The sequence below is a fragment of the Ochotona curzoniae genome, unplaced genomic scaffold (genome assembly GCF_017591425.1).
Source record: "Ochotona curzoniae isolate NIBS_2020 unplaced genomic scaffold, NIBS_Ocur_1.0 scaffold_2453, whole genome shotgun sequence".
NCBI classification, from domain to species: domain Eukaryota; kingdom Metazoa; phylum Chordata; class Mammalia; order Lagomorpha; family Ochotonidae; genus Ochotona; species Ochotona curzoniae.
The window spans coordinates 9,960,479-9,974,805 of record NW_024467094.1 but is presented as its reverse complement, the minus strand read 5'-3'; the positions used below and the strand labels follow the sequence as shown (position 1 = coordinate 9,974,805).

Below are 14,327 nucleotides of genomic sequence, written 5' to 3'. Positions count from 1 at the left end.
CTGGTTTCAGATCCGCTCAGATGCGGCCGTTACAGCAACTTGGGGAGTGAACCTTTGGATGGATCTTCCTCTCTGTCTCTCCTTCTGTCTGTATATCTGACTTTCCAATAAGCATAAATATTTTTTTAAATAAAAAAAAAAAAAGAGAAAGAGAGGAAGAGAAACACATTTGCTCTATGACACAATCCTTCTGAAATGAAAATCAGCAATGGATGAAAACAGATGTCCTACAGGACCATGGCAAAGCCCTCGGCTGATACATGCAGCTTATGCACTGCGAGCCCACAAGTAGTCTTGTCTGCTCAAAGTTAAGGCCATTTTCAAAGCTCAACTTCTGTGCACAGCTTTACAGTGAAGCTCCTTTGATAAGGGCCTCACATTTGTTGAGTGCCTATGAAGCAGCCCTTACTTAAACCTGGGACTTACACTTAAATTACCAAAAAAAAAAAAGGAAAAAGGAGCCAATCACTATTTTATAGCTCTGGAAACACACCTCTCTTGAATGGCCTGTGCACTTGATGTTTGTTGGACTCAAAATGCTCATTGCACACTGCAGCCTGACTAACAATGATGGTTTAGTCAACTGCCAATACTTGGCATTGCTGTGGCTTTCCTGGAAAGCCTTACCTAAAGAATTCCAGGTGGTCAGATCTTCTTCCTCTGAACTCCAATAGCTCCCCCTTATCTCCCTTTTTCAAAGACCGTATCACATTGGCCTATATGGCTGTCTCTCCCTCTGGCCCATGGACTCCATGAGAACTGACTCATCTTTGGTGCTCCAGTACTGGCATAAGGCTAGTACAGAATCAGCATGAAATTAATACTGACAAAATAAGAAGAGATTGGGCAAACATGCAGGGCACAGCTCACTGATGCTTACTTTGGCAACTCTGCACTGCTGTAACTTCACATCCACTTCATCCCACTCTTCCTCCAGCTCAAACCAGCCAATAGGATCATCCTCTCCAAGGTCAGCAGGTGAGCAACCAATCCTGTAATCACAAGGGAAATCTTATAACATTTTCTTATTTTCAAACTGCTCAAGGGCATAACAAATAAGTCAAGTGGCATTTAACTTACAAATACTCATATGGCCTATCAATCAGCAATCAAGGTCTGGGTATGGACATGGTACTTCTTTCAAGACACATGGTAATTAATGGAAATTTCCTCTCTATTTCTAAGCCTAGTTTCCCACATGGGTGGCACAGGCCCAAGCACTTGGTCCATCCTCCACTGCTTTCCGAGATACATTAGCAAGGACCTGGATCGGAAGTGGAGCAGCTGGGACTGACCTGTTTCTCCCTAGAATAGTTAGTATGACAGAGAATGGCAATGCCAATTTCTCTACCTGCTGAATGTAAACCCCACAGACCCACTGCAGCTCAAGCTTTCTCCTCTCTCCCACGTGACATTGTTTGGTCACCAGGTCCTACTATTTCCACCTTCAAGTGTGTCTTCATCAGGCTATAGCACTTCATCTTGGCTGCTACTGCTCTAGCCAAGATCACACCTGCCCTATTAATGTTTGCTCTCCTGCAATCCATGCCACTCACGGTATAATCCGAACTGGTCCTACAACTCTTCAACACTACAATCTATTCTCATTCCTGGCTAACTTTAAGGATACAACAGGGTTTAGGCTCTGAAACAGACAAAAAGATCTTTAATGATTTGACCATCCTGCTTCATTGCTCACCACTCTCCACTTCACAGGAGACCTCAGCAATCAGTCCTAACCTTGAGTGTGCCAGACTCTACCTCTAGGCCTCGTATCTGCTCTTCCCTTTCCACACAGCCTTCTCAACAATCAGACATTGCAAATTTTCTTGTCTTCTGAGCTGAACAATAAGCTCTACAAGAGCAAGAATGATGCCAATTTCCTCATGACTCTATCTCTAGTGCCTAGTGGTAGGCGCCTACTTAACACTTCTGAAATAACAATAGTTCTTAAAGGGGTTGGGGCAAGGAGAACTTGGGCAGGGGGAAATTTCCCGGTGGGTGGGTAACACTGAGGACCTGAGGCGGCCCACCTAGAGCCCGGGCCCATCTCATTATCCAGTCATTCTGAAGGTATGTGTCCCTTTCACAGAAGAATCAGCGGAAGAAGATATGAACAAAAATTAACATCTTCATGTACACTCTAGGAAGAGTGAATGCTACAGCTACTGAGGTGGGCTGCTGCCACATTTTCTATTAAGGCAAGAGAGTTTAGTTCACCATAAAAAGAATGAAAATTCTTTCAAATTACACAGATTTTTAAAATGATACTCTGCCAGCTCTACCTTCAGACCAGAGATGGTCTCCCCAAGAAAACGTTGAACTTATCTGGACAATAAGACACTGGACTTTTTACTTGGTAGATGCTTGCAATGAAAGAATTTCAACTGAATTTGAACTGTGGTAATGCAACAAGGTGGAGGAATCCACCATGGGGGGCGGTTTGGAGAGGATTGGGGGGAATCCCAGTGCCTATAAAACTGTCACATAATGCAATGTAATCAATAAAAAAAAACTTACACAGATTAAAAAAAATTTTTTGTTCCTACCTGCTTTTTACAAATTGCCTGAGCTCCTGAAGCTTCCACTTGTCATATTTTTCAAATCTTTTGAAGTGTTCTTCTGCATGGAATTTGTCAGAAGGTGAGTTATAGGCAAACACTAACCCACACTGTGCACCAATGCCACCACGTCGGACCTGGAAATGGAGAGCAGCACAAAGTCTACCAACTGGCAAAAGTTCTGTCACCATTTTGTTTATATATAACATGGCAAAATTCAAACAGTTTAAAGCAAAATCAAACCAATGAAATAATATTTCAAACACACCAAGTCCTAGGATAGTAAAAAAGCTAGTGCCCAAGACATACTTCCTAACTTTTTCAATTCTTATTTTCTCACCATTGACAACACTTAACCTATGTTGCCTTGTATCCCTGCCCTCTGCTCAGACCTGATGCAGAGTAAATAACCATCACTTTATGTGTGAAAAAAATCAAGGACATGGACCTCTGAAATAAAAATCATTTACTAAGAAACAATAAGGACATGGCTTAAAGAAGGTAGCGGGGGAATTACCATAATTCTGATTTGTGTAACTTGGATGGCAGAGTCAGTTCCTGTAGAAAAAATAGTGCTTGCTCTGGTTTTTCCACTCTCTGTAAGAAAACCTAAAGGGAAACATTAAAGTTAGGATGAACAACTCATTTTAATAACCTCAAAACCTAAGATCAATAAAAACAGACCAAGGGACTCCCTGAGGTGGGAATGGGGAAGTAATCCATCTGGTACCTTCACGAAATCAGGAAAAATGTCCCCTCCCTTTGGACAGATGCAACCCACTGACAAAGCCCTATGCAGGCAGAGTGCTAGCCATGTTCAACTTCTTCAGGCACAATCCCCACAACCTTACAGGCAAGCCCTGCTCCAAAGGCAAAGAAATAATACATTTCAAAGACCAGGACTTTACTCCAAAGAGACATGAGACTGGCAACCAATCATCTTCCTGAGATGCTCCAGAAGCCACAGCTGGACTGACAGTGGACAAGAAGTCATACAGTCAGTATGCCATTCTACCAGCAGACTGTGAAATAGACAAGTGGGATCACGAGGTGTCCTGTCTCATGCACTCCCCAGGTTACTTCCACCTTACACTGACTCCAAGCCACTGTGTACTTCTCCATGCTAGAGACTACAGATATTAATGTACATGACTCATGTCCACAGAAATTAAATTGTGTTGTGTAGAAATGCAGTTGATTATTCCTAATGAATAATAAACATACAGGTCCTGGCTGTTTTACTTTCAATCCAGCTCCTCGCTAATGCACTCGGGAAAGTAGTGGAAGGTGGCCAAGCCATTGGGCTTCTGCACCCAAGTGGGAGATGCCGAAGGGGCTCCAGATGCCCCAGCTTTGGCTGTAGTTGACATGTGAGTAGTGGATCAGTGGATGGATGATTCTCTCTGTAACTCTGCCTTCCAAATAAATACATATATTTTTTATTTAGGCATTTTTAAAAAAGATTTATTTATTTTTATTGGAAAGGCAGATCTACAAAAGAGGAGATACAGAAAAATTTTCCATCTGCTGTTTGACTTCCCAAGTGGCCATAATGGCCAGAGCTGAGCTGATCTGAAGCCAGGAGCCAGGAGTTTCTTCCAGGCCTCCCATATGGGTGCAGGGTCCCAAGGCTTTGGGCTGTCCTCTACTGGCATCCCAGGTCACAGGCAGGGAGCTGGAAGGGAAGCAGAGCAGGCTGGGATATAAACCAGCGCCCATATGGGATCAAGCCTCATGCAGGGCGAGGACTTAAACCACTAGGCTATCATGCTGGGCCTTATTTCAGTATTCCTACTGGTGCATGTATTTTATAAATTCTACTTTGAATTGTAATATGCCTGCTTCCCTCTAATTACATGTTGAATATAATACCTGATATCATGAGTCCAACTAAACTTGTATGCCAGTCATGATTTAACTTTAGTTATTATTGCTAATTATCCCTCAAGAGCTCACAAAAACTGAGCTATGGCAAAGGCTGCTTCTTGTTTAGACACTCTGTAAATGATGCATTTCACAGACACGCTCAAGCCAACACTAAAAAAACCAGTCTTCCTGGGGCTGAAACAGTTCTCAACTGTTCTGCTTACCACAACAGTAAGACTAAACCATTCCAGGGTGCTTATTTCATTTCACTGGTTCAATAAAATTTACAAAGCTGAATCTCCAGAATACGTGGAAATTTTGTCAACAAAACTAAATTCAGAGGAATCTTTATTAACTCACAGACAGAAACTGTTATATGCTACAGTTCTACTAAACGGTAATTACGTGGATACTTTTAAGAAAGCATATTGTGGCTAACACTAGCAGGTAAAGCCATCACCAGGGATGCTGGCATCTCATCAGGTTCCAGCTAGAGTCCTGGCTGCTCCGCTTCTCTGATCCAGCTCCCTTAAAGCACTTGGGAAAGCAATGGAAGATGTCCCAAGTACTTGGGTCCCTGCACCCATATGGGATAGCCGGAAGAGCCTCCTGGCTTTGGACTGGTCCAGCTTTGGCAACCACAGCCACTTGTCTCTTCTCTCCTCCCCCAGCTTTGTCTTTGAAAGAGATAAATAAATCTTTTTTTTCACAAAAAGGAAAGAAAAAGATATTTCCAGATATGCATGGAGAGGTAAGGGAGAGAAAAGACCAAGAGCTGCCATGGCGCCTCCCAAGCCAGACAAGTGGCTCAATGGCCTGTCATGGCCTTCAGCATGGCAGGAGACGGACAATGAAAGAAACGACTCTGCAGAGGCTTAGCTGCTCAGGGAAGACCACAGCAAAATTCCTGTATAGGAGGCCCACCAAGGACAGGAGGTACAGCTGGGAAAGACTATCTTCCTAAGGACCTTAACTTCACTAGTGCTGAGTCAGAGCACAGGAAACAGGATCAAGAGCAATCACTAGGAATCCCTGAGGATGGTATGGCTGCAGAGCCCCAGGGAAACAAGTCGAGGGCAGGAAGGCCAGAACATGCAGTGCTGGGTAATGGCAGGAGTGTTCCTCTTCTTGTATTAAGTCAGCAAGATTCAGGTGGCCAATAGCACATGTGAGAGAGCTTCCAGCCCAGCTGAGGAGTGCACCAGCCAGGACTGCACATCACCAGGGAACAGGCCATTATCCACCCAACGCTGATCGGCCACCTCAGAGCGACCTTCCTCCTAAACCACATATCCACCACTCAGTGCCACTGATTCACTGAGTTTCTTAATACTTCAAAATAACGCAATAAAGATAAACTCAAAAACAGCAACTTTTTATGTTCAAGGAGAAGAGTCCTTACTCTTGAGAATGTCAATTTTGAAGATACTTCTGGCCCCCTGTTCCAGAGTTATGACTGGTCATCAACACCTAGACACACAAACTATTCAGAAGCCACAACCAACTGAAAAAGCAATCTAATATGAAGACTGCACACCTCAAGAAGGTCAAAAAGGTTGGAAAGTGGCGTGGGTGTTTGACGTAGCAGTTATATCGCTACTTAGAATGCTCACACGTCATAGACATGAGTATCTGGGTTCAAGTCCTGGCTCCACTACTGCCCTGCTGATAAACACTCAGGGAGGCAGCTGTTGATGGTTCAAGTACTTGGGTGTTTGTACCCATGTGGGAAGTAGGCTGGAGCTTTGGGCTCCTGGTTTCAGTAGGTGGGCATTTGGGGAGGGAAATGGGGGATAAATTTTTGTTTCTATCTTCAAAGAAAGCAAGACAAAACAACAACCAAAAAAAAAAAAATGAGATACACACAGAGATGAGACTATAACTGCACACAGCTGTCATCTAAGAGACACAGGCAGGCCACCACTCACCGTCCCTTGTCCATGGTTCCACAAGAAGGTTTTCAGGGCCTGACTTATCTTCCTTCCCTTTGACATCACAGGCCTGAAGAGTCAACTGGAGAGGTTTACCTGACAAAGAAAAGAGAGCAAGCCTGAAGCCAGCACTCTGAAAGAAACAAAAACCAGCTAGAGTGTGTGTGACCACCCAGGTGGCTAACTCTAAGTCTGCCCATTCATGGGTGTCAGACTGAGTGGTGGACACTTGCATTCCATATAAACATTGCTAGATCCCAAAGATGTGCTCAAGCAGTCACCAAATGTTACGTGATTATGACAGGAAATCTCTGGGAGTCCAGCCCAGGGACATTCAGGGTCCCTTTCTGTCACAAATAAACCAATCTCCTTTTTCTTCCTCCCAAGCCCAAGGTCTCATCCTCAAAGGATAAGTTCATTCAGGAATCATGGAACAACTACAACAAAGCAGACCACTAACTACCCCAAAATACTAGAAGATGTCAGGAGGTCCCATGGTGAGGATGTGTCCAGTGCTGGCCCTTCCAGCATGCCCAGGTCATTTACCATATTTGAGGAGCAGGTTCTGCCTCACTGATGCCATGGATGAGATGAGGGAAGAGGCGTCGTACTGTGTGTCCAGGTGGTCAGTGATGGTGCACAGAGAGCTCATCACTTTGGCAATACTTCCTCTTGCTAGCGCAAAAGCCAGAAGGGTGAGTTCTACCTCTGGTGTAGAACAGCAGCTAAAAACAGAGAACAAAAAACTCTATTTCTTAAAAAACATGAGAAAATCCAGGTAGCACAAATCCCCATATAACTGGTCACAGTAAGTAAAATTGGCCTATCATACGCTTTTTGTATGTTTATAAGAAATAATTTTTCAAACTCTTTAAAATTACCTAAGGAAAAACTAAATCAACCCAGAGGACCAGGAAGTTATCAACCACAGCTACTTCCATAACTGTGATTGATTAGCACTGTAACACCAAAATAAAGGCACTGTTGTGACAAGGCTGTGTGGTTAAGGAGCTGAGTGGGTGAGGAACTGTGCAGATCAGAGTTAAGAGTTTATTCTTTGAAGTACCAAAAGGTTGACATTACTTCACTTCACACTTCTTGGGCTTCTTAAACACATTACACTGAAACCTTAAACCATTCCCATGATTCAGGGATCAGGGTGATCTCTAATACAGGGATGAGCTGAGAACTGCCCGAGGTCATCTCACCATGTGATCCCTTCTAGCAAATTTCCAATGTGCTCCTTTCCAGTTCTATAGAGAATCAGGTTCAGGGAGAAAAGTGGGCAGGCTCAGAGTGAGGGGCCTCAGGTGGGGATCACAGCGAGCAGAGTACTTCTGTATTTGCTTCTGTATTTGGTTGTATTTGGTTGTAGCTGTATTTGGTTGACTCAGGATTAGCCACCTCCATGTCCCCACCCCTGCCCCAGTTCTTCATGTCAGGACATATCACTAAAATGGGTGAACCACCATTTCACTCTTTTTAGTTATTAAAAATGAGTCATTTTTAGTGATCTTTAAAAGCTTAAAATATTTTAAAAATAATTAACAAGCAGATATGCCGTTATTCCAGCAAGAATTCACTTCCCAACCTTGATTGTACCTAGTTATCCTTAGGAGGAAACTGTCCACTTCTTCCAGAACATTGGGAGAGAGGAAAGTTGAGAAATCTGTAGATCCCGGTGAGAGGGAAAGTGGTGGCATGTGCTGCAGGGCCTTCCTAGGAGGCAAAGTAGGAATTCAGCCATGGCCAGGCATAAAATGAGACACACACACTAAACCAGCAAGAGCTTGCTTATCAACCTTTGTCCATAGATAGAATGTCTACAGAGAATCTGGTACCCAACATAATAAACTAGGCTTATCCCCAGGAGACACACTGCTCAGTAGTTTAATTGGGTTATTTCACTCCTTTTCTTCAGGACTTTCATTTTCCTCAGCAAAACTTATTTAACTCTGTGGAATCCAACATTCCCTTTACAAAGTGTGAGCAAAGAACATGCGCCACAGAAGACCCTGGACTTCCTGTGCCCTGGCTGTCAGCCACTATTCACGCGCTCCTAGGTGGATCTGAAAATGTGTCATGAATTTCACTTCCCCTGAAGAGTACACTGTTCATCTCCTGAGTCATGTTTCTTGTCTTCATCCTCATGTCTATCCTGTTGTTTCCTCTTACATGTACCTTTTTGAACTCCCTAACAGCTTGTCTCTGACCTAGCAGTCACCTAACAAACTTACACAATAACGATGAACGTGCCAGACTGTGCAGAGGCAGATAACATGAACATTTTGAACATATGGCATGAATATATGTAAGAAATAACAAAAAATTGTACAACTGATAGCTATTTCATGCTAACAGTAAGGAAAAAGCCTAGGAACATTTTAGTTTCAACACATCAAAGTAGAGACAACACAGATACGCTAACGTAAGGTCAGCTTTCACTCTGCTCCAATTTCTTTTTCCATCAACACAACAGTCATTTGTGGGCTACACCAGCGCTGACAGCTCCCCTCAGACGTAGTGCATCAACAAGTAGTGTGGGCAGCTGCAATCGTCTGTGGAATATATTTTTACTAACTCAAGCAAACACTTAAAGAATACATCCCAAATTATTCTTTTCCTACTTTTCTGCTTTTACTGTCCTTTTTCAAAAACTGTTCTTCAATTGTAGAACAGTATTAATCATTGGTTTTTAGCATTCAGGAGTGCATGAAAATACCATTGCATGAGAACTATACAACTGAGTAGGCACATGAACTTTAAAATGTATGTATTCTTGGGATAAGATTGTGGCACAACAGGCAAAGTCACCATCAAGACACCAGCATTCCGGTATTCCCTGGGTTTAAGTCCCAATGGCTCTGCTTTCAATCCAGCTCCCTACTATCACGCCTGGGAAGGGAGGGAAAGATGATCCAACTGCTTGGGGCCCTGCCACCCTCCTGGATGGGGTTCCAGGTTCCTGGTTTTAGACTGGCCCAGCCCTAGTTGTTGCAGGTATTTGAGGAGTGAACTGGAAGATGGAAGACCTTTTTCTGTTACTCTGCCTTTCAAATAAGTAAACATTTAAAGAGGAAAAGGAAGTCTAGAAAACAAAGTGCTAGCAACTTCTTCTAGATAATACTTTGAAACCAAAATTAAAATGCCTGTGAGTAAAAATAACTGAACTCACAACACTAACACTGCTGCTGACACCAGTGCTCTTTGCCTTACATGTTACACTTGAACCTTTTGCTCTAACAGGTTTTTTTTTTTTTTTAAAGATTTACTTATTTTTTTATTGGAAAGTCAGATATACAGAGAGGAGGAGAGACAAAAGAAAGATCTTCCTTCTGATAATTCACTCCCCAAGTGGGTGCAATGGCATTACTGGGAAGCTGAGTTCAGGTTGAATCCAGGCTTTTGATGTAGGATGTAGTGTCTTTTTTGTTGTTGTTTTTAAGTCCGATTTACAGAGAAAAGTAGAGACAGAGAAAGATCTTCCATCTGCTAGTTCACTCCCTAAGTAGCCTGAACAGCCGAAGTTGAGCTGAACAGCCTCAGTTCCTTTGAGTAAAAAATATGTCTTTTTGGCCCAGGAAAGCATTAGAAGAAATGAGATAAGAGCCAGGAGCTTCCTTTGAGTCTCCCACATGGGTGCAGGGTCCCAAAGCTTTGGGCCGTCCTCGACTACTTTCCCAGGCCACAAGCAGGAGCTGGATGGGAAGTGGAGCTGCCAGGATTAGAACCAGCACTCATATGGGATCCCAGCATGTGCAAGGCAAGGACTTCAATTACTAGGCAACCGCACCAGGCCCCCTAATGGTTTTTTACGTCAAGGTACTCTACATCTCCAAATAAAGTAGTTCAGCTTTCTTAAATATGTACTCATTAGTGAAAACAACTCAACCTGAGTCCAAAGACACAGATTCAAATCAATTCATCACCATTTGGACACGTGTTCTCAACAAAAGTTACAAAACAGGGATAATTTTTACATGTACATTTCTTCATTGGCAGGTAAATTAACAGGGAGCAATTGAAAGGGTTTAATATTAAGTACCATATAAATGTGACCACAGCACCAGTGACCGTCTCATAAGAATGTGCACTCAGAATGCTGATGAAGGACATGGGGAACTGCAAGGAACAACAAGGGGAAAAATGTGCTTCTTCCAAGTCTGGGAAGTCAGGACATTAGCCAAAGAAAGCAGCAGCAGGCAGCTGACAGGCACAAACTGAAAACCGTGGGACTGAGCTGTTGATTGAGCCCAGAGGATGAAGGTAGCTGACCGACACTCCCTAAAGGGAGATAGAGGTGCAAGCGAGTGGCCCTTGGTGGGGTTGAAAAGCAGGGTGACTTACTGTGTGTTCTGCAGTACTGTCTGGACAAATGCGGGATTTGTCTCCATGGATGCTGTCACCAGAGACGTGAGCAGTGACCAATACCATATTGCAGAAGCGTCTGAGACTGACACTCCAGACTTCTTCACTTTCTGAAAGCCAACAGCCCTGAGACCGTGGATTCTGGTGTCACAGCCATCACTAAGACAACGTTTTATGTTAATCTGGACATCTGTCAAACACAAACAACAAATTTAGAACTGTCAGTCAATGTTAGGTTCCCGACCAAAAACAAAACAGTAATTGACATTCTGAAGAAAATTCTGAAGGCATACTTTGATGTCAGAAATAAATGTGTGTGACAGAACAAGTATATGATAAATTTGTCCCCAAAGCACTGACAAATCTAAGGGATTATAGGAATAATATTATAAGTTAAGGTTGGTTTAAATCTTTACATCACAAAAGCTCTTAGGAATTTATGAGTCTTGGATATCACATAAAGAACATTTTAAAAATCTCGAATACAAGGCAAGAAAATTTTCTAGAAGTGTTCCTATAGCTCTGCAGTTTTAATTGAGCTGCACAGCAGTAGCCGGTTCACAAGCAGCTGTGACAATTTCTTTGCTCACAATCAAATCCAAATAGGTGCCACAGACATGACTCACTTTTAGGAGTTGTCACAATTTCTTATTTTAGTAGAGAGGAGGAGACGACAAGTTAAAAAGGACACAACTTGGAGAAAAGATCACCACAATGTAAGACAGGAAGCTTCTATTCCACAAACTTAACTACTTCTTTGCCTAGGGGTGAGACACAAAGACTCTACCTCCCTAGGCCTCAGTTCCTTTGAGCAAAAAACACGTCTTTTTGGCCCAGGAAAGCATTAGAAGAAATGAGACAAAACATGAAGCATTCCGGCTCTCTGAATGAAATAAGCCTGGAAAGAAATCACAGAGTTGTGATTATTTCCAAAATGCTAGGTGTGAAGCAAGGTTAAAATAATATAAAACTGGAAACAATCTAAATGTCCAACAATAAAAGGCGGGTTAAATCAAGGCACTGTATTACAATACTAAGTAAAGGTGTTCATGAATATGATATGAGAACATATTAAAAAACATTACAAAAGAACATATACAGAACATTATTTTCATAAAAATACGCAAAGATCAATGTACATAAATACACACACAGAGCTATTTTTGTAGAAAAAAAAATGCACGTGTGGTTATGTACACACGTAAATACACAAACACAGGGGAAGGCCTGGAAGGACCCACACCAATACAGTGACAATGACAATCTCTGAGGTAGAAGGACTTACAGTACTTTTGTCATCTATACTTTTCTAATTTTCCAATAACAGGAATAAAATACTTATAACTAAAAAAATATGCATTACCATGATTTCTAAAAATACACAAGAAACAAAATAATGACCATTTTTATGTGCACAATGAGAAGCAAATGAAATTGCAAGAGAAAATGAACTTCTCCATTCCTAGGCCCTCATCCCTTCCCTGGGCCATGCCCCTGCTGTGTGCAACTCACAGAGCTGGCTGATGTTGGCATTTTCCAGCAGTGTCACGTAGCCAGTCACATTGCTGGGGATATGCACATCTCGGACTTCCTGAAGGTCATTGGGACCCCTCCCCACAGCTACTGTCACCTGCTGTGGCATGTAGCTCTGGTCAGTGGCAGCCACTGCAATGGACAGGTGCCTCAGCACAACATCTGGCTTCATTTTCAAGCTGGAAAACACCAAAAACGGAATATGTTAGTATGGGTCAAGAACTGCAGGGGGTACTAGGCATTGTGGCACAGTTCGTAAACAGAAAATAGAATCTATAAATGCTTAAATGGATCAAAAACTGGCAATGGGACTAGCACTGGCACAGCAGGTGCCATATGGGCATCTGAGCCCTAGCTGCTCCACTTCTAATCCAGCTTCCAGCTAACGTGCCTGAGAAAGCAGCAGAAGATGGCCCAAGTAACTGTGTCCCTGTACCCAAGTGTGAGACCTGGAAGAAGCTCCTGGCTTCAGATCAGCCCCAGTTCTGGCTGCTGTGGCCATATGGGGAGTGAGCTAGTTGAAAGACAATATTTCTTTCTCTACATCTTGATCTTTGAGTATAATTGCTATTCAAATAAATAAATAAAAATAAAACAAAAGAACTGATGGGGTCTATAAGTCCTAGCTCAATGATCTTATAATAAACATATAGATTGATTTTCCTACCAGGAATTACTTTCACATGCTGGTTATAAATTTCAAAGTCCTTATGATCTTCCCAAAACTCTAGAAATCTTTCCGCTCAAGACTAATTTTGTATTTCCTCACAAGATATTAATATAGGCAGGAACGGACAAGACAAATACGCTAACAAAATATTCTATTCTAGCAAGAAGCAGATGTTAAGCTACCCTTGAACTGAGTACATGATACTTCAAAATGTTCATGGAAAATAAAAATAAAAGACAAGTAGATTTTGGGGTAAAATGTTTTGAAATACATACATTATATTTTCATAAACTTGTACTTTTCTTGAACATTATGAGTCTTCTTGTATGTAAAGACTCCTTCTTTTAACAACTCAGCTGCGTGCAGTGGATTTTTTCACAGTATATTTCCTTGGGGACAGCAGTGTTATGCAGTGAGAAAAACCCCCATCTGCAGTGCCAGCATCCCATATGGGCACCAGTTCGAGTCCTGGCTGTTCCGCTTCCCATTCAGCTCCCAGCTAACATGTCTGGGAAAGCTGCACGATGGCCCTAGCACTTGGGCCCTGGCATAACATGTGAAAACCCAGAAGAAATTCCTGGCTGCTGGTTTTGGACTGGCGCAGCTCCAGCTGTCATGGCTACTTGGGGAAACAATGGGTGAAAGAGCTCTTTTTAGCTCTGCCTCTCAAATAAATAAATAAATCTTTAAAAAATGTTTCTATTTTATTTTAGAGGGAAAAACAGTGAGTGGGCAAGCATTCCCATCTGCTGCTTCACTCCCCAATGTTCCCAATGGCTAGGACTGGGCCAATCCATGCTCTCCCTGGAGGTGGCAGAACTGAATTACTTGAACCATCAACACTACCTTCCAAGGGTCTACGGTAACAAGAAGCTGGAGTCAAGAGTTGGAGACAGCCAGTGAAGCCAGGTCTTCGATGTGGAGGTGCAGCCGTCCTCAGCGCCATCTTAATTGCTATACTCAAGAAGGGACCTTTGCTCATTTCGAGAAACTAGCAGAAAAAATCTGAAATCACTACCACAAAATAGTCAAATACTATTTCCTCCTTCAAAAGAGTAAGTGACGATTCATGTTTATGAACACAGGAACCAGGTTACCTAATTTTACATGGTTCCTTCAGCACAGTTCTTAAAGTAGATCAGAAATAACAAGGTGATTCAGTAGAAAATATTGAAAACTTCATAAAACAAAGAGTATAGTACCCACCGAATCCAGTGTGAGCGGGCACTGCCATCTGACTGCCAGTAGGAGGATGTCTCTCCATTTGTCATCTTGTCAATGTCCGCGGGGTTGGAAGACGTCTCTATATATGCATAGCACTTGGTAACTGACTTAAGTTTATCCATCTCTGGGCTTCTTGTTAAATCTCCAGGGCTTTCTGCAATCAAAAGAAATAGT

The 14,327-nt window shown here is 42.5% G+C and overlaps 1 protein-coding gene across 1 annotated transcript in view; it reads right to left on the bottom strand.

Moving 5' to 3' along the window:
* The window catches only part of ZZEF1 (zinc finger ZZ-type and EF-hand domain containing 1), a 110,645-nt gene that overhangs the window by 67,409 nt on the left and 28,909 nt on the right, over positions 1 to 14,327 (bottom strand). The window contains exons 4-12 of the mRNA XM_041001356.1: positions 14,136 to 14,307; positions 12,239 to 12,438; positions 10,706 to 10,916; positions 7,961 to 8,077; positions 6,905 to 7,083; positions 6,356 to 6,454; positions 3,079 to 3,170; positions 2,550 to 2,698; positions 881 to 992 (exon numbers count right to left, since the gene is read on the bottom strand). Of these exons, the coding sequence (XP_040857290.1) occupies positions 881 to 992; positions 2,550 to 2,698; positions 3,079 to 3,170; positions 6,356 to 6,454; positions 6,905 to 7,083; positions 7,961 to 8,077; positions 10,706 to 10,916; positions 12,239 to 12,438; positions 14,136 to 14,307 (1,331 nt within the window). The remainder of the gene's footprint in view (positions 1 to 880; positions 993 to 2,549; positions 2,699 to 3,078; positions 3,171 to 6,355; positions 6,455 to 6,904; positions 7,084 to 7,960; positions 8,078 to 10,705; positions 10,917 to 12,238; positions 12,439 to 14,135; positions 14,308 to 14,327) is intronic.